Source organism: Hevea brasiliensis, chromosome 2 (genome assembly GCF_030052815.1).
Source record: "Hevea brasiliensis isolate MT/VB/25A 57/8 chromosome 2, ASM3005281v1, whole genome shotgun sequence".
NCBI classification, from domain to species: domain Eukaryota; kingdom Viridiplantae; phylum Streptophyta; class Magnoliopsida; order Malpighiales; family Euphorbiaceae; genus Hevea; species Hevea brasiliensis.
The window spans coordinates 719489-744980 of record NC_079494.1 but is presented as its reverse complement, the minus strand read 5'-3'; the positions used below and the strand labels follow the sequence as shown (position 1 = coordinate 744980).

The window sequence follows — 25492 nt, the reverse complement described above, 5'->3', positions numbered from 1 at the left end:
TATACATGGCGATTCGTCACTTTACGAGGATTGTATCCCTTGCAGAGATGGGTCTGCTGCCTCTCAGAATTGGTGATGCAGATGTGAAGACTGACTAGGTTTATGATAACCTTCCGCTTGCACTGACATTGGCTACCATGGGACTTTTGGATGACATTCCCATGAATAGCTGCTGGACGGCCATACTTTATATCTGATGCTAACGTTGCATTTTAAAATAATCTTCTTGTTAGTTTGCCAAATAAGCATCAAGTGACCTGTTCCAGTGACTTTTCTAATCCTGAGTCCCAACTATAAAATTGGGCATTGTGAAAGAGCAACTTCTTTGACCTGCAATTTGTTGTGAATAATTAATAGATCTCTAACACAAACACTGCGTCTCTTATTTTACTAGTGTGTATCTGAAACTGGCATTGTCTAATACACCCAAGTTGAAATTCGGCTTAGCTCTGCACTTGCAATAATCCATGAGAAGTCGGCCAAAGAGCTATAACTCAATAATTTTAGGACAGTTCAAATTTAAAAGAACAGTCGCAATGACCAGCAGTTTGTGCATTCACTTATTCTGGGTATCAGCCAAGTTTGCAGACAAGGAGAACTGACACAGTGATCAACCGATGTATCTATGACAAATGCACTTCAACTGTTAATTGTAGTGGAATCCACTATGACCACCGGGCAGAATTAAACAATTGTACATTCGATGCATTGAATAATTTTCAGAATGGAAGAATGACGACAACATAAAATACCGAAAATTTAAGGACAATTGGGCAGACATCTTCAGCAAGTACTGGCCCTCACCTGATAGACCTTGACTGCTAGATAAATATGGATGGGTTATTATAGGGAGCAATAAGAACACAAACAAATAAGCCGAAAAATGTCAAGCCCTTCATCTCATTCTAAGACCTAAGCATGAGAATTCCTCTAGCTTCACAACCTTGCAAAGAGATGTCTTACTACCTAGTTGACGCCTTCCAGCAACCAACAGTTCCAAGCTGGAAAGCATTCAGTATTTTTATTTAACTAGCTTACAGAAGGCTTAAATTACAAAAGATACTCTTTCAGACCTACAGTATAACACAACATCAGATCGCACAGCTACAACAACACAGATTAGTCAGACCTGAATCACAGAAAGATTCACTTCCATGGCATGCTTGAAATGCCCTGGGGGTTGCTGTTATTGCAGGCTCCAGTACTCTGGTTAAGTGGACTACCAGGCCCACCTGAGGATTCACTAAGAGTCCCACGTGATTGTGGGCTGCTTGGTCCAGTTGTCCCTAGTGCTGGGGCAAATTTCATCATTGCAGATAAGGGTTCGATTTGATTTGCTGACTTTGATTCCTTGCGACCATCTGAAATGAAACTTGCCACAACTACCTGACAGACATTTTAATCATTAGCTTTGGCAATAACAAATTAGCACAAACCATAGCCAAAAAAACAAGATAGTCATAGATTCTCCTTGGTAGTAAAAGTGTTGTGCTTAAATAGGCATGCAAGGATGCACCTCAGATCAAAGATGCAAATGTTAACGTGTGATAAGATCATACCATGCTGATGATAAAGTTAAAACTGGAAAAGACTACAGGCAGCTAAAAGCTTTGGCCAGATTATGCCCTAAAAGTTGCAATGTCATTGCCATTATCAGTCTTTAGAATCTATACATATTCAACATTTTCTTAGCAAGCTCTAGTCCTCTCAACTGATGTTAACCAGAATACGGTATGGTCATATGTTCTGCAAAAGGGCTATAGCAATGCAATAAACTCCCTTATACTAGTAGACCCCTACATATCATTTAGTCAGCACTTAATAAGGTCGGGAACAATAGGAATTCATTTCATAATGGCAATCAGAAAATTTAAATTCCATGTGTACTTCTGAAATGTTATAAAATGCTAGTATCTTAAAAGAACTAGAAAGTCTTAACATGTTATATTACTCAAAATTAGTTAAAATACAAGTAATCTTAAAAGAATTACAAATTCAAAAATTTACAGGGATGAGGGGAAGAGAAAGAAAGAGAGGAAAAACCCTATTATTCATAAAAAAGGATGAGATTGTCATGTTAAATTTACACTCCAGATTAAAAAAAAAGCTCCATTTTTCAGATTAAAAAAAAAGTTACATCCAAAAAAGAAAAAAATAGATTGCTACAGCAGAGCAATTTGTGAAACCTTTGCTTTCAACTATCATTGAGGTCTTACAAAATTTCAAAATTCCTGGACAAGGCCAAAGATGTGATGCTAAAACGGGCTCAAGGAAATAAATGTGCATGAGAGTGCATAATTACTTGGGTCAACAACACACTATTCCTCAGTTTTTCCCAAAGCAACAAAGTAAAAAATTGATAACAGAATAGCAATTCACCTGAACAGGAGATGCAGCTGTTAGAAGACCCGCTACACCACCACCTAGCACACGACCATCTGGCCCAGATAAAGACACACTTAATCCCCCAGTTCTGCTCCTTTGACCCCCATTTTCTGATGGCAGAAATGAGCCAGACAGTGACAAAATTTCAAATCGCCCCTGCAGTGAGAAAAATTGCCTCTTAAATCTGAATTACAGAAGCTACAAAGTAAACATTTTGAGGTTGAAAAACAAGCCGAAAAAAGCAGGTCATATAATGCCATGACTCATAAAACGTGAAACCAAATAAAAGCAGCTTTCATTTAAGGATGTATGATTTTGACTAAAGAAAAATTATTGTATGAGCCCACAATACCATGTCATGAAGCTGAGTTGGTTCTCCCAACCAATAATAACATAGCACATCAAAAAATAACTGTCAAGCCATGTTCTGCTGCCTAAATTTTAAAATTTAAAGGAATTTTTGAACTTATAAGGGCATTAGACATAGAATTAAATTTATTAAGCTTTCGTTTTTTTAAATAAAATTGTTGACATGTTCTATTATTATTGGTTGGGAGCACCAACTCAACCTTGTGATATGGTATTCTAAAAGCACGCAACAATTTCCCATAAATAAAATATGGAACTTAATAATTAACATTTTGCCCCTGCTTCAACATTTAAGCAACCCTCAGAAACTATACTTTTGTGTCATTCTATGGACACCACATCCAGCCCTGCGCCAAGAATAAATCCATGTTTACACCTTGTCTGAAAGTCATATCCGGCTCTAGCTTTTCATTGTGGTATCTTCACTGAGATGTAGAAACTGACACCATAAAGTCAAAAGCTGAATTCAATATTGACCCGTGGAAAAAGGACAAGCCTTGTTCATATTTTGTTTGTTTTTCCTAGAAAACAAGAGTTACAAAGAAATATGCAAGTCCTGCAACTAATCTTCCAGCAATTAAAAGAATTAATTATCTGTTACGAGTGCATCTTAGCAGCTGCCCATGCATTTGTCTAGTTGTGGTCAACCAGGGGGTAAAAGAAGAAAAGCAGTTCCACAATAGTTTCCAGGTAATTATAACAGTGGGTGATTCCATGTATTGGGTTGCAACTGTAGATGAACGGGAAAGCTTTATTTCTATAGATGTAAATCCATCGCCGCATCTTAATAAGCTGAAGGAAAATTATTCGCTCTACAAAAATGCTTCTTCAATGGCCGATAAATGAGACTTGAGTTTCTCTTGCAGAACAAACCCATTCAACATTCATGGATTCAGATGTAGATTCCCAACTATTTTACAATTTCACAAGCCAAAATTTGGAGATGTCAGAGTTACAGCTTTCACCTTTCTCTAAAGGCACCAATGAAATTCATCGGTTGCCACACTCTGTGTGTGTGTGCACACTTGCTGATGTAGAATAAAGACGAACAAGAAACAAATCCTTAGGGAAAGAGAACTAATTCTCAATAATTTTATTAATCTCAATTATAATCATAGTCTAAAACTTCTAAATAATAGAAAATTAATTCTATTTATAGAATTTACAACCCTAATCAAATTAGAAATATAAACCCTAATAATGAATACTAAATAAAATAAATTAGAAAATAATAGATCTAATAATAATAAAATTCCTAAATAATAAAAACTCTTTAATTTCCTAATTTTATAATAATTAAAATTCATAAATAAAATTCTAAACTTCCTATTTTGCATTATTCTCCCCTAGTTGGAAAAAACTCGTCCTCGAGTCTTGAAGCGCAGGAGAATCAGAAACTGCATTAAGAGAACAATCAACTCTTCACTCTTGTATGGTAGCAACAAGCTTGAAATCAAGCACTTTATGCTTTCCTTTGCGTCTATAAAAACATCTGTACAAATAAAATGAAATGCATTAACAGCTGAAAGGCTCTTCAAATCACTAGGAATACGCTGATTTTCTTCAATGTCCATTGAGATTTTCACGTTTTGAGTAGCCTCATCAGTTTCTTGCTCTAAAATAAGCTCTTCAATAGGCGTATGTTCAAGACTTAAATCTTCAGATTCTTCAATCTTAGGTTCTTCAAGTTGCTCCTTTTCAGTTTCATCTTCAACCTCAAGTTGCTTTTCAAATACAAGCTTCTCTTGTTGTTGCCTTGCTTTTTCAAGACCTTTTGGCTTTATATTTTCAATACTTTTTATAGTATCCAACTATCCTCTCAAATGAAACAAATGTGCTTCTTTCCATACTTTAAATTCTTCAACTTCTTTATCCTTAACTTGTTGATGAATTTGTTAACCATAGTACTCATTTTCACATTCTTCAAGTGTTTTCCCCTTATATTTTAAGATTAGCTATACATCCTGATACTCATCAAATAATTCACAAGGAGCATAATTAGGACCACCATATAAATCCATCAAATAACATATCTCATCAAGCTATTCATAATAGTCATCAATTTCAGCTTGTATTCTTTAAATTGCATCCCATAACTCATTTAATTATACATTAGAATAAGTAATTTCATTATTAGTCCATTATTGCTCCGCCACATAATATTCAAATTAAAGAAGCATACCTCATCCAAAGAAAACTCAAATTTCTCCTTTTAGTTGTAGCACAATCTATTGTTGGATAGGTGACGTGGTAGTGATGTGACCAAAGAGAGTTGATGTAGCAGTTGTTGATGCACTAGAAATCTGATGCAAATAGGAGCTCAGAAAGACTTGGTGAGCACAACCTGGTTTGGGGCGGATCTTACCTGACCCGTCAAATTTTAAAGCTGGACGTGTCGGAATGAGTTTCCGAACAGCTAGAATGGGCAGATCAGAGACAGGAGAGCTACTGGTATGGATCAGATGCAAGAGAAATTTGGAAAATTTGCGAGTCCAGATTTGGGTCAAGATTTGACCCAATCGGATCTTCTTTTCTAGGCAGCTGCAGGTGATCGGAATGTCGCCGAAAAGGTGGCCTAGACGTCGCCGGTGGATTGACAGTGGCGGCGGGTCCATTTGGTGAACGAACGGTGATTAGTGTTGAAGGGACAGTGGCGACAGCATTCTCTGTTTCTCGGCAACTCTGTTTTCTTCTTTTTTTTTTTTTTTTTAAATGTAAACAGTAGGCAACAAAGATTTTGAAAGGACAAGGGTATTGGTTTGAAGGCTTGCAAGTTTGCGGAAGCTAAAGAAATTTGGATTAATTTTGGGCTCTGATACCAAAATTGAAGCAGAACAAAGAAGAACGTGGAACAAATCCTATAGGAAAGAGAATTAATTTTCAACAATTTTATTAATCTCAATAATAATCATGGTCTAAAGCTTCTGAATAATAAAAAATTAGCTCTATTTATAAATCTTACAATCCTAATCAAATTAGGAATAGAAACCCTAATTCAACTCTAATTAGGAATACTAAATAAAAAAAATTAGGAAATAATAAACCTAATAATAATAAAATTCCTAAATAATAAAAACTCTTTAATTTACTAATTCTACAATAATTTAAATTCTTAAATAAAATTCTAAACTTCCTATTCTGCATTACTCGCACATACGCACGTGGTCACCAATCTAATAAGCTGAAGTTATATGACAAACCTCATAAGTGACAGTTCCACCAGATGTGGCCTGTTGGCGAAGAGTCACATTGGATATGGCACCATTTGCTGACAGTATACAAACCGCCCTTGGACCATTATGAGAAAATGACATTATTTTGGATGATACATCCTAAATAAGACATAAAAGGACATGTCAGCTTCTGATTTATAGAACACCTCAGTAACAAGTAACATAAGCATAGAATAGAATAAAAACACAAGAACACAAGCTAGGATCAAACCAAAGAGACAACACAAGTTGGTATTACAATATCAGGAGCATAGATGCCCCGAAGTCGTCAAGATTGATATGCCAAGATAGAAATAATACTTCAAAGGAAATGGTAACATTACCTTCTTTTCTACTATTGGTACATCAATCTAACTAATAGCTTTTGTTTGTGAAATTTTTGGTAAACCACAAATGCAAGAATGAAGCAGTGTAAGTTTTATGTCCACGTTAGAATATTAGATGTTAGACTATTGAGAACTATGCACTTGTTTAACATGTTAGAACTTATGAAAATATTCTTGCAAGTCATTTCCATTATTTTCTTATTGACTATCACATCCCACATTCAAAATAAAAAGAAATAAATAAACCAGGTACAATTGGTTTGATATGGGAAAAAACATGAAGTGTCTAGCTTTTAATATTGGACGCCAATAATTTGCCACATTGCTCAAGAACTATGAAAGTGTTGCAGACACGAATCAGTCCAGAGTCTCCAGACAATATACAGATTTGTGGACAATGCTCTCCAGACAATATACAGATTTGTGGACAATGCTCTTACACGAAATTCCATGACTTTCACATCAATGCTAAGAGCCCATGCAGAGAACAAAAAACAAGGAAGCATCAGCAACAATATGATAAGGAAATTTTTATAGTAGTATCTTTTAATTAAAATGATATAACTTCGCATGGTCAGGATATATCATCCAGTACTTATATAGCATTATCAGTTTTAAGGCTGTGACTTGCATAGACCAGTAGATTCACTGCAATGAAAAAACTGTGCACCTCAATGTTTTAAAAGTGAAGAAAATAAGAGGCAGACCAAAGATGGCATGAGCTAAAGTGGCCGACAAAGATTTAGTATATATTTTAATGATAATGTAGCGTTTTTACCTTGTAAAATGGAGATTGGAGTCAAGTTAAATGATAATTTAATTGCACAAATATTTTTTTTTATGCATTAGTTAAAGCAACATTACAGTCCACTTTTATATTTATACAAACTAAAAATATACGCATTTTGCAGTTTAAGGAACATCTAATAGGTGGCCTTAAGCATGCAATAAGTCAAACCATGTTATCTATTTGAATTTTAAAACATTTTAGAAGTCTCGTATCTATGACTAGATGCATCCAAGGATTACCAGTACATGATACAGGCATAATTAATTTGACTTTTCACATTACCCTAACATATTTGTGCTAAAGATGGATACTCGAACATTAATACGATACAACAACAGTTCAATTAATGGAAAAAAAATGACATGAATTTGAGACCAAAAGAATTTAGCTGAATATGAATTTTCGAACATTAACACGGCATGAGAAATTAATTACAAATGGTATAAATATGGTAAACGATATTAACAGTTGCAATCAACACATGATATAATCAAATATGACAATTTTTCAAAACAAAAGTTATGGTATTGTTCAGTTGCAACAATAAAAATTCGCCAACAATAATCACAAAGGACAAATATATATATATATATATATATATTAAAGCACAAGCAGAAACCTCTCCAGCTTTCACAGTGATAACATGTGGTGTAAATCCAACCCCAGCTGATCCTGTGTGCAGAAACCTCTGTGAGTAAATCATGGTACAGGGGCAATGAATCACAGCCCAGGAATGACATCATAAGTAAAAGTTTGTAATGCATAAACTAGCCAAAGAGAAAAATATAATAATTTCAGGTATTTAGGGCATAAAAAAGAACAAATGAAAAGAATTACTATTCTCTCTAATAGATAAAGAAAGATGATTAATTTTCCTTCTTGGTTTAACTTTCAAACAATTTTTTTTTTTCATTAAAGAAAATTTTTACGCAAAATATATACCAAGAAACAAAATTACAAAAGGATTTCAGAAGTGAAACCTATTTCAAACAAGTAAAAATTAACTGCTTCTTTACCAAAGTAAAACATTATATTTGAAATTTGTTGCTTAAAGAAATGAATTTTACCAAAACAATTATCCAAGAATATGAAACGAATAAACAGCATATAAATGTTGACGAGAAATGAATCTATAACTTGATAGCCAGAAAGCCTAGTGCATAATAGCAAGGGCAGATAGGTAATTTTGCTGCACAAGAATATGAAGTCAGAAGGAACGCATCTCAAGCTCCAGCATAACCCACATCGCTATCCTTTTTATTTTCTTTTTCTATTTTGCAAAGTCATACTTGCTTAAAACCAAATAACCCTTTCATCATATCAGCAACAACCATCTCACTTCACGCCCCTATCAGAATCCACGAGGTCACAAACTAACACAAAGTAACCAAGGCCCCCAAGACCCTACAGAAAATATGACCAAACCACTAAAAGAAACTCGTAACAACTACAGCAGGAGAACAGGTCAAAACCTCGAAAGGCAGCCACTGTTGCCTTGAAGACATTCCAATCTCACCACGTGACAGGCAAAAAAAATATTAATCATGCAAAAGATCAATATCAAAACAGGATAAAAATATCATAAATCCTTTCAGATTTAAAGAGAAATAACAAGATAAATATTACCCAGCGCTTCCAGTTGCTGCTTCTTGCTAGAACCAGGGGGTCTGCCTCTCGCTTTCTTGGACCCAGTTGGCGAGACTGATCCGCCCGGAGGAAGAGGACTAGTAACAGCAGCACCCGCAGAAGGATGAGGAGAAGAGAAACCGCCTCCACTTGTCTGGGTTACAGACTGAGATGCAGGTACAAGAGCCAAAGCCATAGTACCATCAGGCCCGTACTTCCTCGGCCTCCCTCGCTTCTTCTTCAATGTCTCAGACACGCTCCCCATGTTCATGTTGACGTTAATCCCATGGGGTGACACTGCAGCTCCGCCGGGTGATCCTTCCATACCACCACCACCGCCGGCGGCACCAGATGAGGAAGGAGGTTGGTACGTAGGAGAGGTAGCTGTGGACACGGGTTTGTATACGGCTGTCCCATCAGCACCGAAGGCTAAACGCATGTTCTGTATGACTGGCTGTGGCGTTACCTGACCTTTCTGGAGACTCACGGCGAAGGGATCCCTAGTGCTTGTCATCACCCCTGTCTCCGATCCCGACATCGCAGCTCTAAAATTCCATCAATAAAAAAAATGAAAAAAAAAATTGAAGAAAAAACTAAAATTACAGTTTCAGATCAGTAGGGAGACCAAATTTACACAGCAATCTAACAGAATCTTGAAGCTTCAAAGGATAAGATTTTCCGCTCCTGCACTACTGAGACTTGAAAGACCGAAGTCCAAACAAGCCTCAGTGACTTGGGTTTCTGGCTGACTAAAAAAAAAAAAAAAAATCAGAGATCTTCCATTTTTCCCTAGAAATAACATGCAGAATTTTACCAAACCCTAACTCGAAAACACAAGCTTTCCCCTTAAATCTCGGAGATAAAATCTAGTAAACGCAAAATCAAAACCCTAATGACTGCAAAAGTGAAAATTTAATTAAATAAATAAAATAAAAATTCCTCAAAATATTTTTACATAATTGCTACAGAATTTCAGTCAAAATTGAAAACAAAACCAAAAAAAAAAATTCTACATAAACAGGAAGAAACAATTTCCAACATTAATTTTTTTTCCCAAATTAAAAACCCAAAAATACACAAAAACCCCTGTGAAAAAAGGGGGAAAAAAAGGGAAAAAAAAAAAAAAAGAAAAACTTACCAATAATTTCATAAAAAGAAAAAAAGCTGATAGCGAAAACTAGAAAGGGCAAGAAACGAAAACGCAGAAGAAGAGCTCCAAACGCTATTTTCTGAAGAATTGCAAGAAAGAAATCTGGAAATATTAAGATATATTTTAATTCTATCAGAATTTTTACTCTTTTTTATTTAAAAAAAAAAAGCAGGTAAAAGCAACCCTAAGATAATAATTTTTTAAATTGCACTCTTCCTTTTTTTCACTGTCTCTCTCTACTCGCTCGAGTATGAGTTAACTACAATCGACTTCACTAAAGAACGCGTATACTTTAAAATTTAAAATGTCATCCACGTTGTACGTGGGAGGCCAATCTCGGCGAGTATATTAAACAATGTAGTCGCAGCTATTCTTAGTTAGAATTATGTAATTTTTGTATTTATGGTTTAAATATTATCCTTTTTAAGTTATGAAAATCCGATTTTCTCATCAGAGAAAACGGTTAAAGTAATTATTATTAATTACTTGGCCTACTTGGCCAGTTGTACAGTAATCACAGTTGGTTCTTTTTCTTTTGAAACCTAATGAAAAGTAAAAATATGAAATTTATTTTTTTAGACATTAATATGAAATTTTAATTTTAGCAATTCAAGTAATAAATAATTAAATTTTTATAAAAAAAAAAGTTAAATTTTTATAAAAATGTATTTAACATCAATTTAATTTTTTATGATAATTAATTTAATAATTTTCATATATATATATATTGAATTTATATAAAATTAATTAAAATATATAAATTTAAATATAAATATTTAATTGAATAGTTATTATATTTATTTTTATATAAAATTGTGGAATTAAAAGAAAATAAATTTTAGAAAATATTATTATAAATATTATTAATATTATGAAAATGAATTTATTTTCATAATAAAAAAATATTATCAATATCTACACATAATTAAATTAAATTTTTTATGATTTTAAAATTTTTCATCCAGATAAATAGTAGTATTTGGATTTGGCAAATAATAATACTTGATTTTTTAGGGCTTCGTGAGTATGTAATTGAAAATCAGAACCACAAATTGTGATCCTCATCATTGTAAAGGATCCCAACAAATTTGCAAAGAGACGCTTGTAAAGGATAAATGGATTAGGTATTATTGTAAGAATTGTTGGCATTATGTTTGATGTCTTTTAATAATAAGAATTTAAAAATAATAAGTGTGTTATTTAATATAAATTTAATTTCATAGGAAAATAATTTTTATAATTATTAAATTAAATATTTATATAAATATTTACATTATTATATTAAAGTTTGATTTTTTTTAGAAGATAGTAAAAAATATTAATCCTAATTCAGTGCAAGCCTTGGCTAAATACGTCTTATTATGCAAGAACAAAGAAATTAGCAATTATACGAATCAATCTACTGGCTCCAACAATCAAAGAACCCTGAGCTAAGCAGGATAGGAAAAGAAAATATAAGGGCCGTTTAGTATCGTTGTTAAATATAATAATTAAAAAATATTAAAAATTAATTAAAAATTAAATTTAATTAATTTTAATTATAAAAATATTAAAGTAATAAAATAATTTTTTTAAAATTATTTTTTACAATGATATATAAAATAATATTTTTATATAAAAAAATAATTTTAAATTCTGAAATTCAATTTCAAATTCTGAAAATAGAACTTAAAATCGCTTACACTCAATCTAGCGGATAAATGGCAGGGCGATAACTTGAAACTTTTCAGTTTTTACAAAATCAAAGCCAACATGAAGCTCAAGCCCAACAAGGCGGAAAATGAGGAGAATCAAGACCCAATCGACCACCAACTACACGGCATTGTCACTATTATGTTTCTAAAGGTTCCAGAGAAGAACAGAAGAGAGAGGCAAAATCCATATAGCTTCTCAATCTCTTATAATCAAAGGGGGACAGTCTGAGGCTGTGAGTTGACATTTCTACCATTAAAGATATCGTCCATCAAAAATAGCAAACTAAAACCCATTCCCCATAGCCAAAACTCACCCCCAAGAAAAAAGGAGCAGACCAAATTTTGACTGGTCCCACCCAAAAAAAAAAAAAAAAAATCCTGATGAAACCCTCACTATTTTTGCACTAGATTTGCAACCAAAAGGGAGACACCATATCCCAATCCATCAGTGGCGTAAACCCAGGTTGAGCTAGGAAATGGCTTTACCCTGAAAAAGGAAGACCAAAGAATATTCTGTCTCTAAAAACTTAGAGAAAAATTATGCATAATAATATATGAATCTAAAAATAAGTATTTAATAAATTAAATTATATTTCTTTTATAAGCTTGAGTTTATAATAATTATATTTAAGATAATCTTTTAATTCAAATATTTTAAATTCTGAAAATAACTTTGTAACACTAAAACTCAATGCAAAATCAAGGACTTAATCATATTATATGCACTCAATAATATTTGGCCGCCATTACTGATCATTAGTTAACGGACCGTTAAAATGGCTGTTAAGAACCAGCAGAGTGAAGTAAACAGAAAAACGGATAAAGTCCGACGAAAGCAGAGCGATGGTAACCAACCAAAACAGAAAAATCATGGCGTCTATGTCTTTACTGTGTAATTGGGTGTCCCAGCGTCCTTGCAATCGCTACTTCACACCTTTCTCCGACGAGTCGCCTCTTCATGTTCTCAAACCAAACCCTAGCTCGCTCTCTTCAGGTATCAAGAAATGCAGAAAGCAACAGCTTCCCTGCTGCAGCAACACCTACCGAGTAGAAGAACAACACCAACACCAACTCTAGTAATAATATCTCATTAAATCCTCTTTCTGCTTACTTTTCCGATCATCTATTGATTCTTTAGTTTGATTGATTTTATCGATTTGTTAAAAGTTTTTCGCTTCAAGAACTACCTGGAAGAAGAGAACTTCTGTTCAAGATCGCATTTATTGGGTGTACTTTTCCGGCAATTGTTTATAATGCATTTGCAGAGATTGGTAATAAATCTGTTCTCAGTAATAATGTTCATAGTTATTTCTAAAGTTAATTTTGAGAGCTTTTCTTCTTAGATGAGTTGCGTGTTTATACTGATGATGCCAACAAGTTCCAGATAACGATTCCCCAAGGTGAATTATTCGGCAAAATCTTAAGTTTATAATCACGAATTGGATTTTGAAATTGTTGCTTAACTGAACTCAATTGGGAAATGACATTTTGTTCGTTAAAAAATCAAACTGAGGAATGAGAATGTTGTGGCAGAATGGCGAGTAGGTACAGGAGAACCTGACGGCGGGTTCAAGTCAGTGACCGCTTTCTACCCAGAAGAAGCTTATTCGACCTCTAATGGTACTTCACAGATGAATCCACTATTTTCATTCTATAGCTTATTCTTGGTTTTTAAAACTTGTAAAATGGTTGATTCAGTCAGTGTTGTGATCACGGGGCTTGGTCCGGATTTTACTAGAATGGAGTCTTTTGGCAAAGTGGAAGCCTTCGCTGAGACTCTGGTGCGTTAGTTTTTGCAGTTATTTCCCTGCAAGAAGCTCGTTTAACTAATTTTTCAACATGCCTATTTACATATGCGCTCTCTTCCACAGGTTGGTGGATTGGACAGAAGCTGGCAAAGGCCCCCAGGTGTAGCAGCAAAACTCATCGACTGTAAATCCTCTAATGGTAATCAATCCCCGTCTACTAGTGCTTTGAACTTCCGACATTCAAATTTGAATCTCAATTTCAAGTTTTAATTTCTTGTTGGGATTTTTTTGGTTTGAAAAACCTAGCACATTAGTTGATCAATTGTGATGATCCCAATTACTACATATTTCCAAATGATTGACAGGGCTTTATTACATTGAATACACACTGCAAAATCCAGGCGAAAGTCGCAAACATTTATATTCAGCGCTTGGGATGGCATTCAATGGTTGGTATAACAGACTATATACCGTGACAGGGCAGGTGAGGTTATATGCACATATCAATTTCTCTCACACTGCAAATTACTCTCTTCGCTTCTGAATCAGTGCACATGTTCCTCATTGGTGCAGTTTTTGGATGAAGAAGCAGAGAAATATAGTTCCAAGATTCAGAAGGTTAGCTTCTGGGAATGAAATGAACTTTTAGTTGAAAGGCTTTAGTCTCCATCGTTTAAAAATGAATTGTTCTGTTGGGTGTTCGATAGCTATGGTTTTGTTATATAATAGTTGCATGACATGACGTAGGCATGCATGGGTGCATCTGAAGCTGCAAAATAAGTTCATTTTCAACTGATTTTTTCCAATGTTATTTGGCCTTGCAGACTGTTTCATCGTTCAGGTTCATTAACTGACATGGCTAGCTGTAGCAGAATTTGTGCGCGCACAGGTTACATCGATCATTCTTTTGAACGTTCATTTCATGTTGGTTCTTGGATAATTGTATACAATAGCCACTACAAAGCGAAGCAACCAGCTGTTTGTACACTAATTCAGTTAAGAGAAGCCTTTCTTTTCCCTCGAAAAGTAGGAAACTTGTTGGATTTACATTTTCAAAGCATTGAGTACAGCAATTGCAATGGATGGCAAGGATAGATTATTGGACTTACTGAATTTTGATGGCTGTCCTCTATATACAGACGCTATTATCTCTCATGGTTGAAATTGAATGAAATTTGACTTTCCCTGATACCATTATGAAAATGGATTTTACAAGCTTCTGCATCCTCCAACTAATTTAAATTCTTGTATCCTTCATGATAAAAATATATTAAATTATATTTTACAACAAATTTCAAATGGTGGAGAATAAGGGTATATTACAATCTTATTTCAATAAATAGGTGGAAAATTTTTAAAATTATAAATATATACTAAAAACTTGTGTACTTTTCGAAAATTGAAAGATTAAGTTATAGTTTTGCTGTTCATAAAACTTCACTCATATGTTTAATATTTTCCCTTTCTTTATATCCAAACATGAGAAGAAAACCATTTTCTTCTCATTATTATTTTCTTTCCTTCCAAACACTGTAAAAATCAATTTTCAATTGCTCAATCAAATCAACACCAAATAAGGAGAAAAAAGGTGCAAGAAGAAAAATGATCACAGGCCTATCACACCACCTTACACAGAAAACTTCCAAAGAAAATGAGCTTCCTCTTCATATTAGTCTTCAACTCTTAAGCTTCGGCATTCTTTTGATGTGATTGAATGTTTGGAAGACGTATCAAGGAAAGGGTAACTGAAGCTTCCCTCATTCTTTGAGTTTGGCTTTTCATAAACAAAAGAGTTGAGAGTCCAATGAGAAACCCCTACTACTAATATGCACAAAACTCAAAACCATGTTCTAAATACAATGCAGGACACCAACAGAAGGCACCAAAGACTAACCTATACACCCAAATGCTGGGACTAACACTATAAAAGAATCATATGTTGATTCTAAATTTTTTGTTTACACTGTTTTATTCCTATGATATGGCTGCCAGAAACCCATTCCAGCATCCATCCAATGCAATACTTACCAGGAGCTCATCCTCAGCTCTGGTAGTATATGAGGTTTTTAATACACTAGGGTAAAGGAAGAAATGTTAGCATCTTCCACATTTCTTCTCCGCCATTTGGAGCGACACAGACCTCTGACTTCTCTGGTGAGAACGACTATGTATGACCTGCACAACATAAAACCTAACATTAACATCATCCATGAGTTTTATATAAAAATAAGAACTTTTTTTTTCAATGTCAAAGAATTTAGTTGATTACCCCAGTTTTAAGATTCAAACCTAAAATCTTGGTCAACTCGTACTCACTAAACATTAGGGAAACAATATTTCAAGCTCTAACTAATCCCTTTCTGAGAAAGTGTTTATACTGTGTCATGATCAAGGAAGTTGGCATTCACCTCCATTGAAGCGAAGGGATAATTTTGTTCATCACCAGCTCCAAGCAAATTGAGCGAGGCATAAAAGAAAAAGAGGGGGGAAGGAAAATTTTAAGAATGATTCTATCATATTGATTTTGGCGGCAAATTTCAGCAACAGTGTTTGGATGCAGATGACCATCCTCAAAATGAATAGCAGCAGATTATCTCTTCTATTAGTTTAAGCCATTTTTTATCCCTCATGCTATTGATTTTAACTGGTTGAAATCTTAAGCTCGGTAGTGTTAGACATTAGAAGAAAATAGTTATTACCTCTAGAATGCAAGATAAATAGTTTGCAAGGCTAGATTCGAAGCCCGCCACTCAAGTAGCAGTTCCGCTGCTCTTAGTCCTGCTGCAGTCTTAAGGATACCTGCTATAAAATTGTTGTTTAATGATATGTTTCATAACACATCAGTGATAAAAAAAAAATAGGTTTAGAAAACTTAGCATCAGGCCCCAATTATAGAGCAATGCCACTCACCTTTATCAACACCTCACCCAGCTGTTTGGTCAGAACTGCTGCCCTGCATATACTGAGGAGAAGGAGCAGGAACTATAAACTGTGGTTGTGCTGGAACATGTGCACCCATACCTGGAAAAACCAATGCACTTGCCTACTTAATTCCATTTGCATGGTAAGCATTTTGACGCTATAACAATCAACATATTTTCATACCATTGTCCCTAAATGATCAAGCTAGATTTTACATCTTTTACTTTCTCCCTTGACCGATTGTTAGACAAAAAAACTACTTATGCCCTTATTCGTGGTAGATTCTCTTTTTTATTTCCTTTGACATCACGTTTCCATTTTAATCATCTATCCAGATTTACACTTTCCCTTCTCTCCAGCTAAACTAGTTTTATACTTCACTATGAATTTTGCCAATTTATCTTGTAATACCAAAAGCAGCTAAAGAACAGACAGATAAACCAGAACATATTTCTCTCTGTGCTCAGTTGACCTTTCCACGAAACATTTACCTGTAGGATATGGTGCTTGAATAGAGGGCATAGGTGAAGTCGTTATTGCATTAACACTAGGTCCACCAAACTGCACAATATGATGACCTGGCATGGCATACCCCTGCACTGCTGTATAACCATGACCTCCAGGAAGGGCTTGCCCCAACTGTCCATAAGGATAAATTGCTGTGTTAACTGTTCCAGGTACACCGTATACCTGAAGGTACTGCTGACCTGCATAAGGGTTGTAGACGCCCTACCAGTTGGATGAGAACAGATAATAATTGGAACCAAGTCAGCATTGTAGATTTACTGCAGCGTAATTGTATGAAAACTCAAGAATAAATAAAGTCCCATTGTTGCCATAATTTACCTGCGGGTAGACATATTCAGGTCCATACGTTGCATATCTGCATAAACAAAACTGCCAGTGAGTATGTTGAAAAGATCAACATAGGGAAGGATTTTGCAATGTATCATTAATAATCATAACACTGAGAATCTAGGAGTTCACATTGAGCCGCATGCAGCATCAATCCTATAAATGACCCATTTCAAATAAGCCCAAAAGATAAATCAAGACAAACGATAAGCCCAAACAAAGGAAACAAAAAATTTTCAGGGTAATGTTTCTCTGCCTCCTTTTAATTAAACAACAATTGTAATCTTGCCTGTTCAATAAAAATTGCGCTGGGGTAAATATCCTCTGCAACTACCACTTTTGCATTCCTGCAATTACCAATCACACCATGTCACATCTCTGAATTTCGGGTAAAATGCACCCCGAGTTCTGAGAAACTGACTAATTATTCCTAGATCAACTAAAAACTTCTAACTGACGTTTGATGATGTGATTGGCACATGCACGAATAGCAATACATAAGGAAAGAGAGATAAGACAGATAGTAGTTGCAAAGGACATGTACCCATCCAACTGAAATATGGGACCACATGCTAGGATCAAATTGGCATTGTTGTTAGAACTATAATTCGAAAAGCACTAACGTGAATACGTTGATTGGAGTCCATAATAATTATTCTAATGTAATCTCAAACTGTAAGAACTTTTATTGAACTGCTTTTGCAACATCTAAAAGCAAAATTTTTTGAAAAGCAATTTCAATCACCATACCAAACATCCAAGTAAATAGCATAGGTTCACAAGCAAAAGCAGTACATATGCAGGGCAGATAAGGCTACTCAAATAGTTGACCACTAGCCTACAATTGAACAACAAATTCAGATGACCAAAACCATAGGCAAGGCATGACCAACAGCAAAGTATTATTACACCAAGAAAAAAAAAAGTCAAGAAAATTAGATAGTGAAAATTTGGGGTAAAAATCCTAAAAATGATTCGATATTATACTCCACCTACATTAAAGTGGAATATCTCATTGGAATTATCATTTGATACTGAAGCTTTATTAGTGATCCATTGAGCAAGCCAAATATCATATGTGCTATAGAATGATTGAAAAACAAAACAATTTAGTCACTTCTACATCAAAATACATAAAGGGCATAAAGAGGAAGGGGAAGAAACAACATTAATGTACAAATCATGAAACTGGATTTGAACTTGGAACCAAACAAATTGAGTGAGTATCAACTTGCAACATATAAGTTTAATAGTGATACTTTTTTCCACCTCACATTAAACTCACCCATATGGATGATACATCAATCCTTGTTGGTAGTTGTAAGGAAGTGGTTGCTGGTACCCAAAATTTCCAACATATGTCCCCCTGGGGGTTTGCACACTTGCAATAAATGGGGTGGCTGGTCTCAAACGTCCTGTAATAAAACAAAGCAGTAAGAAAACCAGACAACTGAAAAATAAAGTCAGTAAGATACATTGGCTGTCGTTCGACTACATATGCAAAGCAACTAAAGGCATTGCAGCACAGGAGTGTGCATGTCAAGTGTCAAATACTCTTTCCATATCAGCTTGCTTGACAAACTTCAAATGTTGAAGTCAAGAATTATCAACACCTTGTACTGAAACATGTTCCGCCTAATAAACAAAACCTAGTAAACCTACCCAGCATAAGATTGGTATAACACGATATAATACCATAAGGCAGTGGTGGTCGAGGTCGCCCAAGTGAAGCCAAATTACAATTTGCCCGTCTACCATCAATCATTGGAGTAGGATCAGCACAGGCTCTCTTAGCAGCCTCTGGTTCCCGGAAAGTCACCTACACCCTCCACACAAATACGAACCAGAAGTCATTCGTCAGCCATTAACAATAAAAAAAACAAGGACTGTTCGAGTGCATTGGCTGGCTCAAGCATAAGCATATTAAATAGTTAAATTTCTTACTTTAAATAAGCATCTGGATCAATACAATAACTTATCGTAAACTCTTGAATTGAAATGGATACGAAAGATAACAGAACCCAGAAAATGAAAATTAAAAAAAAAGAAGTAAATACTCACAAAACCATAGCCTTTTGATCGGCCGGTATTCTTATCGGTGATGACAACGGCTTCAAGAATTTCTCCAAACTGCTCGAAATAACGACGCATGGTCTCGCTCTGAGTCTCCCAAGCAAGCCCCCCAACGAAAACCTTGGTGTAAGTGGTATCTCCAAAAGGAGAATTCAAATATTGAAACCCTGAACTCGAACTCGATCCCGAGCTAGGACCCGGAATCGGTTGATAAGCCATGAATTGAAATGAAAGCGAATCGAAAATTCCTAAAGAAGAAAAGAAAAGAAAAGGCAAGGCAAGAGAACCTAGTTCAAATCCGAAATTGGAATTGAGGTAAAAAAAGAAGGAAGATTCCAGTATAAAAAGAAGGCAGTGATCAAATTGGAGGAGGATTAAGTGATACTAAAGTCGACCCAATAGACAATAAGCCGCATCTTAAAAGAAAAACCCTAGAAAAACCCTAGAATTGGAAGAAATATACCGAGAATCCATAGAATTTAAGAGGATCACAACACAAAGTATGCTAATTTAGGCAGAGAAAGAAAAGATCGGAAAGCAGGGTGATGGGTACTCGAGAGGGCAAACAAATCAGAATTAAAAGCAAAGAAAAGAAAGGGAAGGGGGAAAAAAGAAAAGAAAAGAAAAACCCTAGAATTGAGGTGGGATGGGCCAAGAGAGGAGCAAGGTCGGTGATGGAATTGGATGGCACATAGAAGGAAAGAGCAGGAGGTGGGCTTGGGTTAGTATGGGAAAAAGGTTGGTCAAGAAAGAGAATCTAAGAGCAGTGATTATGCTAAAATAGCAATAACTGTATTAACAGTAATTGGGTGGTTTTATCCATTGATGTTATTGCTGTAATACTAATAGCTGATGCTGATAATGACGATGATGAAGAGAGGTGAGAGAAGAGGGTGATGGGAAACAATGAGAAGGGGAAGTCATGATTTGCACTGAAGAGCAGGAGAGTGAAAAGAAGAAAAAAGTTGGACCCTTTTGTCTTCCAGGCTTCTCAAACAAAGCGAGACAGCTTGGAAGGGGTGCCTCTGTGGGTCCTAACCATCTCTGCCTTCCCCTCTCTCTAACCCTAGTTTTGTTACATCCGTACAGTTGGAGGGCCAATAAAGTCTTTACACTGATGCTTCTCGTCCACCCTCTTTATATTGTTTATTTAATCCATTTATCTATTCTTCTGCTGCTGCCCCCTGCAGTGCTGCTGCTTCGGCAGCTTAGCTAGCTATTTGATCATCAAACTTCCAAGTTGATGCCTTAGCTCTGAAGATTTTTAGTTAGAAGAAGATAAGCCTTTGTGCCCTTGTTCTTGTGATGAGTGAATCCTTTTCCTTCCTTCCTTCCTTCCCTTACCTTACAAATCATTTGAAAAAAAAAAGGTATCACTGTCAATGGTGACTGGTGCATTAATCAGCAGATTAGGATGATTTGTTTATCCATATTGGTGTTGTGAACAAGGGATTATAAAATAAAGAAAATCATCTAAAGTCTCATTCTTAAGGTCTTATTCCTGTCACAAGAACTGGTTTTTTTTTTTTTTTTCTAAAATGTAATGTCACCAACTAAATGAATACAATTATGGACCATTTTTAGTCTTTTCTCCATTCCTCCAAACAACTTCTTTTTACAAGATTATTATTCTATCTGAAATGCTCGTCAAGTGAATTCAAATTATAATTCAATCAGAAAAACCTAGGATGTGATTCGTATTCAACATTTTATATATAATTATTGTAAATTTTTCATATTGTGATAAATTATAAATATGAAAAAAAAATTATTAATAATATAATTTCTTAAATAATATAGTTTTAAAAAATTAAGAAATTATATTATTTTTTATTATTGTGAAATTTTACCAATTAAATTACATAAGGATCAAAATAAAAAGTTAAGTTTCAACTTATTTTTTTTTTTTACTTATAAACTCAACTTGTAAATTAAAAAATTATTATAAATAAATAAGTTAATATATTCTTAAAATTTATAAATTAATTTAATTAATTTATAAATTAAAATAAATATACTCTTAGACAGATCCAAAAGACGTGATGAATCCTTATTACATTGTTGTGAAAGTCTTTTAAGTAGTCAAATAGGTTTTTTTTTTATAAGTAGTTAGTTTTATTTATAATATAAATAAATATATATATATATATATATATATATATATATGTAATAGGTTGATTTATATTGTATTTTTATATTTTATTTTAATTAATAAAATATTTTTACATTTATTGTTCATCAAAAGAGACAATAACGTAATTTTACTATAAAAATTTGTGTGCTTTAATATTAATATTGTCATTTAATTAACTTTCAAAATCAATATACGAAATTTGAAATTCCAATTTTAAATTCTCTCTATTTCATTACATTAACTCATTTTTATTTATATTTTTTATGGCTACCATTTGAGTAAAGAAAACATCTTCATCTTCCTCTTTTCTACATTTCCATCTTTATTTTATTTTTTTATCTTTATAACATCTCGTGCGCATTTCAAATTATATCAACTATTTCTCATAAGTTCCATTTGTGATGAGTCAATAAATCTCATCAAACTAATCACATGATTTAAACAAATCTTAAATCATTTAAGTGAGGTATCATTAGCAATTTAAGTTTTGGTCATTTGCATTTATTTCATTGAGCTTACTATTCACTTAACTATTCCTACACAAAAGTTGACTTTTTAATACATAATAGATTTGTTGAACCTAAGTTCACCAAGATACCACATTTTACATTTTATTTTTGTTGGCATTGATTGTCAATATCATTTCAAAACTTATTTTATATTATTCAAAATTTTTCAATTTTCATACATTAAGTTTACTGTTCCATTGGTCATTGTTACAGTATAAATTTGGTAAAATTTTCTTCATTAAAATTGTTCCTTTATGTGTCTTCTTTAATTTTCTTTTTGAATCACTCTATTTGGAGTTTTGTAGTTCAAGTTGTAGTCAATTTATCATAACTGGCCGGATTGGTCCTTACCCAGATTTTCTGAGAAAATTTGGTTCTGCTAGATTTGATGTCATAACTTGTACTAGCAATTTGAATTGATTAGGTTCAGAATTTGAGTTTGTGTTCTTCATGAAAGTTATTATAAATTGTCTAATCTTTTCATTGATATAAAATCTAGGCCATTTGGATATTTCTACACTGAGTTATGGCCAAATGTCATTTGGTCACTTTTATTAGGTCCATAATTAGTTACCGGGATTTGGCCAATTTTTAAGTCATTCTAAGTTTGTTTTCTAGGCAAAATTTATTCACCAAAGTTGTGACGTTATGTGTCTAGTTTCATGTCCAATTGGCCTTGCATCAATTGAACCTACACAACTAAAGTTACAACTGCCCAAACTTGTTGGACTCACATTCAGCCCTGCAGATCCAATGAGGCAGCACACCCAACTTCAAATCCAAAGCCATAATTAACTTCAATTCCTTATCAAACACAGTCAAATGGTTACTAATTGACCATTAGGACTTCTATTCACCAACACATAAGCAAAACCCTAACTTTATGCCTCAAACCCTAGTTTTCAAATGTCCATTCATGCACATATATTAATTAAACATATTAATTCATTATCACTCTACATATACACTTCAAACAGCACCTTTAATCCACTTTAATCTATCAAAATAATCAGAACTACTCCGCCCATAAAGCTGCCAAAATTTGTAGAGGCCCAAACATGCACAGATTTATTCAAATTTCTCAATTTCCTGGCATAAATAATGTTACTAGCACAAAATCTAAAAAAAAAAAAAAAAAGAAGAAATAGGCATTAACTTCAACTTGAGTTATCCCAAACTTGTTAAATCTTCTTAATTTCCCCTTCAAATTGCTGCATAGAGGTAATCTAAGGTGTGAGGAGAAGTTCTAATGAAGAAAGGTTAGAGTTTTATGGTGAAAATGTGAGGTTTGGCAAGCGAGAGAGAGGAAAGCTCTTCAATGGTGAAGAGAAAGAGTGGCTGCCGGAAATGGAAAAGAAGATGAGCATAAATTTTTTCATTTTTATCTCAATATATTGGTATTTATCTCCTTTTAAGTTGCTTGGTTAATTCTCATTTGTTAGAATTTTAATTTTATTCATTTATGACATCATGCTTGTGTCATAAATCAAATTAAACTTTATTTTCTACTCATTTTTAATTTAATTTTCATCACTTTTTATTCATATTTTATGTCATATAATTTATTTAATTAACCGAACAAATTAGTCAAAAATCATCTTTGAAGACGAAATGACCAAAATGTCATTCATTTTGCTTAACAGACTAAAATTGTCTGTACCGATCTAAAAATTTTTCTAAGCATTTTATTGGCATCTTAATGCCATCAAAACCTCAATGCCTATTCTCTGGAGTCTCAAAAATTATTTTATGAATTTTCTCCTGGGTTTAGGGCTTCTAGCTGCGAAGATCGTAACTTCCCATTAGGTTACCCATCGCTAGGGCACCGGCTCATTTAATTTGGTTGTATTTTATTTCTAAATTTTTTCCTAAATTTTTCTTATTATTATTGGAGTTATTTATGACTCCTCACTCTAGTCTAAATATTTTTCCAGACGTTGTAGCTGTCCGGACCGACACCGATCACAAGAACAGTAGAATATACGGATTTACTATAGTGAGGGTGTTACAGTTCAGGACGTTACAAAAATACTATTCCAACAATTTTTTACAATTTCAATAGAATTTTATTTTTTAATATGTAATTTATATGAATTAATATTTTTTATAAATAATATAAATTTATGAAGATATTTTAATAGATTTACAATATTTAATTAGCAAGAAAATTCCAAGACTTACAAAATGTCTTGAATAATGAATATATATAAAATATAATTTTAATAGGATTCTATTTATTAATATTTAGTTTATATTAATTAATATTTATTATAAATAAAATATTATAAAATTATAAGAGTGTTTTAGTTTATTCAAAAGTTCATCACCTTATTTATACAGAATTATTATAAATAGATTATAAATATATATAGAAAAAATATCAAATAAATTTATGTACTTTCAGTCGTTAGTTAAGAGTGTGTTAGGATTATTTCTTTTTTGTGTTTTTCATTTTTTTCCTTTGAAAAAAATTAAAAGCTCCTTCGATTGAACACTATGTTTTGAAATAATTTTTATTAATCTCACCTTCATCTTTAAAGTTGAAAACGAAAAAACATAAACCAATAAAAGTGGATTTTTATTTTGGTTTTTCACGAAGTGGCGGTCTCATTCACCATTATAATACTGTAACTAATTTTCAAAGGGATAAAGCAACATGTGTCATGCCTATTATTATTTTTCCTAACTTACTTCCACTTGATTTCATGGTTAAGGTTAGATGTATTAAATAACTAGTTTCTTGCTAGCATTTTGTTGAATATTATGAACATATAACTATTATAGGCACGCTTTGTGTTGCATTATTATTTGATGAAATTGATGTGGGTGTCACCTTATAGTAATCTAGAGCTATGTATATGTGTCAGCGTGCATGAGGTGTGGTACTAGATATGGGTAAGACGGGCTGATTGGCTTGAGCTAGTCTCGCTTAGGGCCCAATACTTTTTGTGATAAGTAGGAGTGAGTACGGCTTTGAGTTGATCTCGCTGACCCTCGCATTTGGATTATTAAGAGAAAGTCCGGCTCGAGTTGATATCGCTAGCAGTTGTTGAAATTAAGAGAGCTGTATAGGAGATTAGTTTCCACACATATATATATATATTTGATTGATGTGACACATAGGTGTGTGAGTGCTGCAAACTATTCTTTGTGCAAATATTATTTGAACTTGGTTGAATGTGTTGATATATGCCGTATTTCATTCTTAGGGATGCATTAGCCTTATATAGTAATATAAATTATATTTAAAATCAATATTTTACTCTATGAGCTGAACGCTCACTCCTGTTCATCATATTTTTTCCAAGTTGTAGGAGGTTTTTTTTTTTGTGATTAACCTATTTCCTTCCCGCAGGTCTACTAGCAGTAAATATCAGTATTTTATAGTATTGATTAAAAATATAGACTCTGTATGTGCTAAGAATATTATATTTGGTGTGGGACTGTAAAAAATTATTTGTTTTGAAATTGTAAACCTATATTTATGCATGTGTGGTTGAATGGGATGAATATATACCTTGGATGAGGGAGCTGAGCTCTCATTTGATATAATTGTTACGTTGATGATTTGTGAGGGTGAGCAGAGCTCCTAAAATCTATATATTTTGTGATCACAGGTTGGGTGAGTTAAAACTCTCCGTTGGGCAGTTCAGTTTATGGTCGAACCCTATCTGATTG

General features: G+C 33.7%; 3 protein-coding genes across 13 annotated transcripts; 1 reads left to right on the top strand and 2 right to left on the bottom strand.

Annotated features, from left to right (window-relative positions):
• Positions 1-819: 819 nt before the first annotated feature.
• LOC110669269 (AT-hook motif nuclear-localized protein 10) lies at positions 820-10031 on the bottom strand. Of its 8 annotated transcripts, none has more exons than XM_021830825.2 (7): positions 9868-10031; positions 9355-9478; positions 8730-9274; positions 7723-7775; positions 5955-6086; positions 2380-2541; positions 820-1386 (listed from the first exon to the last, which is right to left on the bottom strand). In XM_021830825.2, exons 3-7 carry the CDS (start codon positions 9265-9267, stop codon positions 1147-1149), a joined length of 1125 nt encoding a protein of 374 aa, XP_021686517.2. In that variant the 5' UTR covers positions 9268-9274; positions 9355-9478; positions 9868-10031; the 3' UTR covers positions 820-1146. The 8 variants fall into 8 exon arrangements, with proteins under 8 accessions (XP_021686517.2, XP_021686516.2, XP_021686523.2 ...); XM_021830824.2 differs by having other exon boundaries at positions 9364-9478; XM_021830831.2 differs by having other exon boundaries at positions 7723-7769; positions 9364-9478.
• A 2289-nt stretch (positions 10032-12320) lies between these two features.
• On the top strand, positions 12321-14510 carry LOC110669271 (psbP domain-containing protein 3, chloroplastic). 2 transcript variants are annotated; one of them, XM_058130909.1, is made up of 9 exons: positions 12324-12649; positions 12741-12844; positions 12917-12973; positions 13107-13193; positions 13272-13354; positions 13445-13520; positions 13687-13805; positions 13895-13939; positions 14146-14510. In XM_058130909.1, the coding sequence occupies exons 1-9, from the start codon at positions 12417-12419 to the stop codon at positions 14173-14175; spliced, it is 834 nt and encodes a 277-aa protein (XP_057986892.1). In that variant the 5' UTR covers positions 12324-12416; the 3' UTR covers positions 14176-14510. The 2 variants fall into 2 exon arrangements, with proteins under 2 accessions (XP_021686525.2, XP_057986892.1); XM_021830833.2 differs by lacking the exon at positions 12917-12973 and having other exon boundaries at positions 12321-12649.
• A 553-nt stretch (positions 14511-15063) lies between these two features.
• Positions 15064-20452, bottom strand: LOC110669272 (uncharacterized). Of its 3 annotated transcripts, none has more exons than XM_058130898.1 (8): positions 19160-20419; positions 18761-18917; positions 18384-18513; positions 17090-17126; positions 16735-16972; positions 16232-16342; positions 16021-16120; positions 15064-15496 (listed from the first exon to the last, which is right to left on the bottom strand). In XM_058130898.1, exons 1-6 carry the CDS (start codon positions 19388-19390, stop codon positions 16245-16247), a joined length of 891 nt encoding a protein of 296 aa, XP_057986881.1. In that variant the 5' UTR covers positions 19391-20419; the 3' UTR covers positions 15064-15496; positions 16021-16120; positions 16232-16244. The 3 variants fall into 3 exon arrangements, with proteins under 3 accessions (XP_057986881.1, XP_021686526.1, XP_057986890.1); XM_021830834.2 differs by having other exon boundaries at positions 18794-18917; positions 19160-20390; XM_058130907.1 differs by lacking the exons at positions 15064-15496; positions 16021-16120 and having other exon boundaries at positions 16735-16950; positions 19160-20452.
• Between the last annotated feature and the right edge of the window lie 5040 nt (positions 20453-25492).

What these genes read in the sequence shown, in the direction of transcription:
- LOC110669272 (XM_058130898.1), bottom strand. Translation starts at nt 19,390, where the DNA reads ATGGCTTATCAACCGATTCCGGGTCCTAGCTCGGGATCGAGTTCGAGT. An exon ending in TTGATGTATCATCCATATGG is followed by an intron (nt 17,127 to 18,383) that starts GTGAGTTTAATG and finishes TTGTTTATGCAG; the next exon opens with ATATGCAACGTATGGACCTG. An exon ending in TCAAGCACCATATCCTACAG is followed by an intron (nt 16,343 to 16,734) that starts GTAAATGTTTCG and finishes TGGTTTTTCCAG; the next exon opens with GTATGGGTGCACATGTTCCA.
- LOC110669271 (XM_058130909.1), top strand. Translation starts at nt 12,417, where the DNA reads ATGGTAACCAACCAAAACAGAAAAATCATGGCGTCTATGTCTTTACTG. An exon ending in TAATGCATTTGCAGAGATTG is followed by an intron (nt 12,845 to 12,916) that starts GTAATAAATCTG and finishes TTTTCTTCTTAG; the next exon opens with ATGAGTTGCGTGTTTATACT. An exon ending in AAGCCTTCGCTGAGACTCTG is followed by an intron (nt 13,355 to 13,444) that starts GTGCGTTAGTTT and finishes TCTCTTCCACAG; the next exon opens with GTTGGTGGATTGGACAGAAG.
- LOC110669269 (XM_021830825.2), bottom strand. Translation starts at nt 9,267, where the DNA reads ATGTCGGGATCGGAGACAGGGGTGATGACAAGCACTAGGGATCCCTTC. An exon ending in TCACTGTGAAAGCTGGAGAG is followed by an intron (nt 6,087 to 7,722) that starts GTTTCTGCTTGT and finishes TGTCTTATTTAG; the next exon opens with GATGTATCATCCAAAATAAT. An exon ending in GTGGAACTGTCACTTATGAG is followed by an intron (nt 2,542 to 5,954) that starts GTTTGTCATATA and finishes TTCTCACTGCAG; the next exon opens with GGGCGATTTGAAATTTTGTC.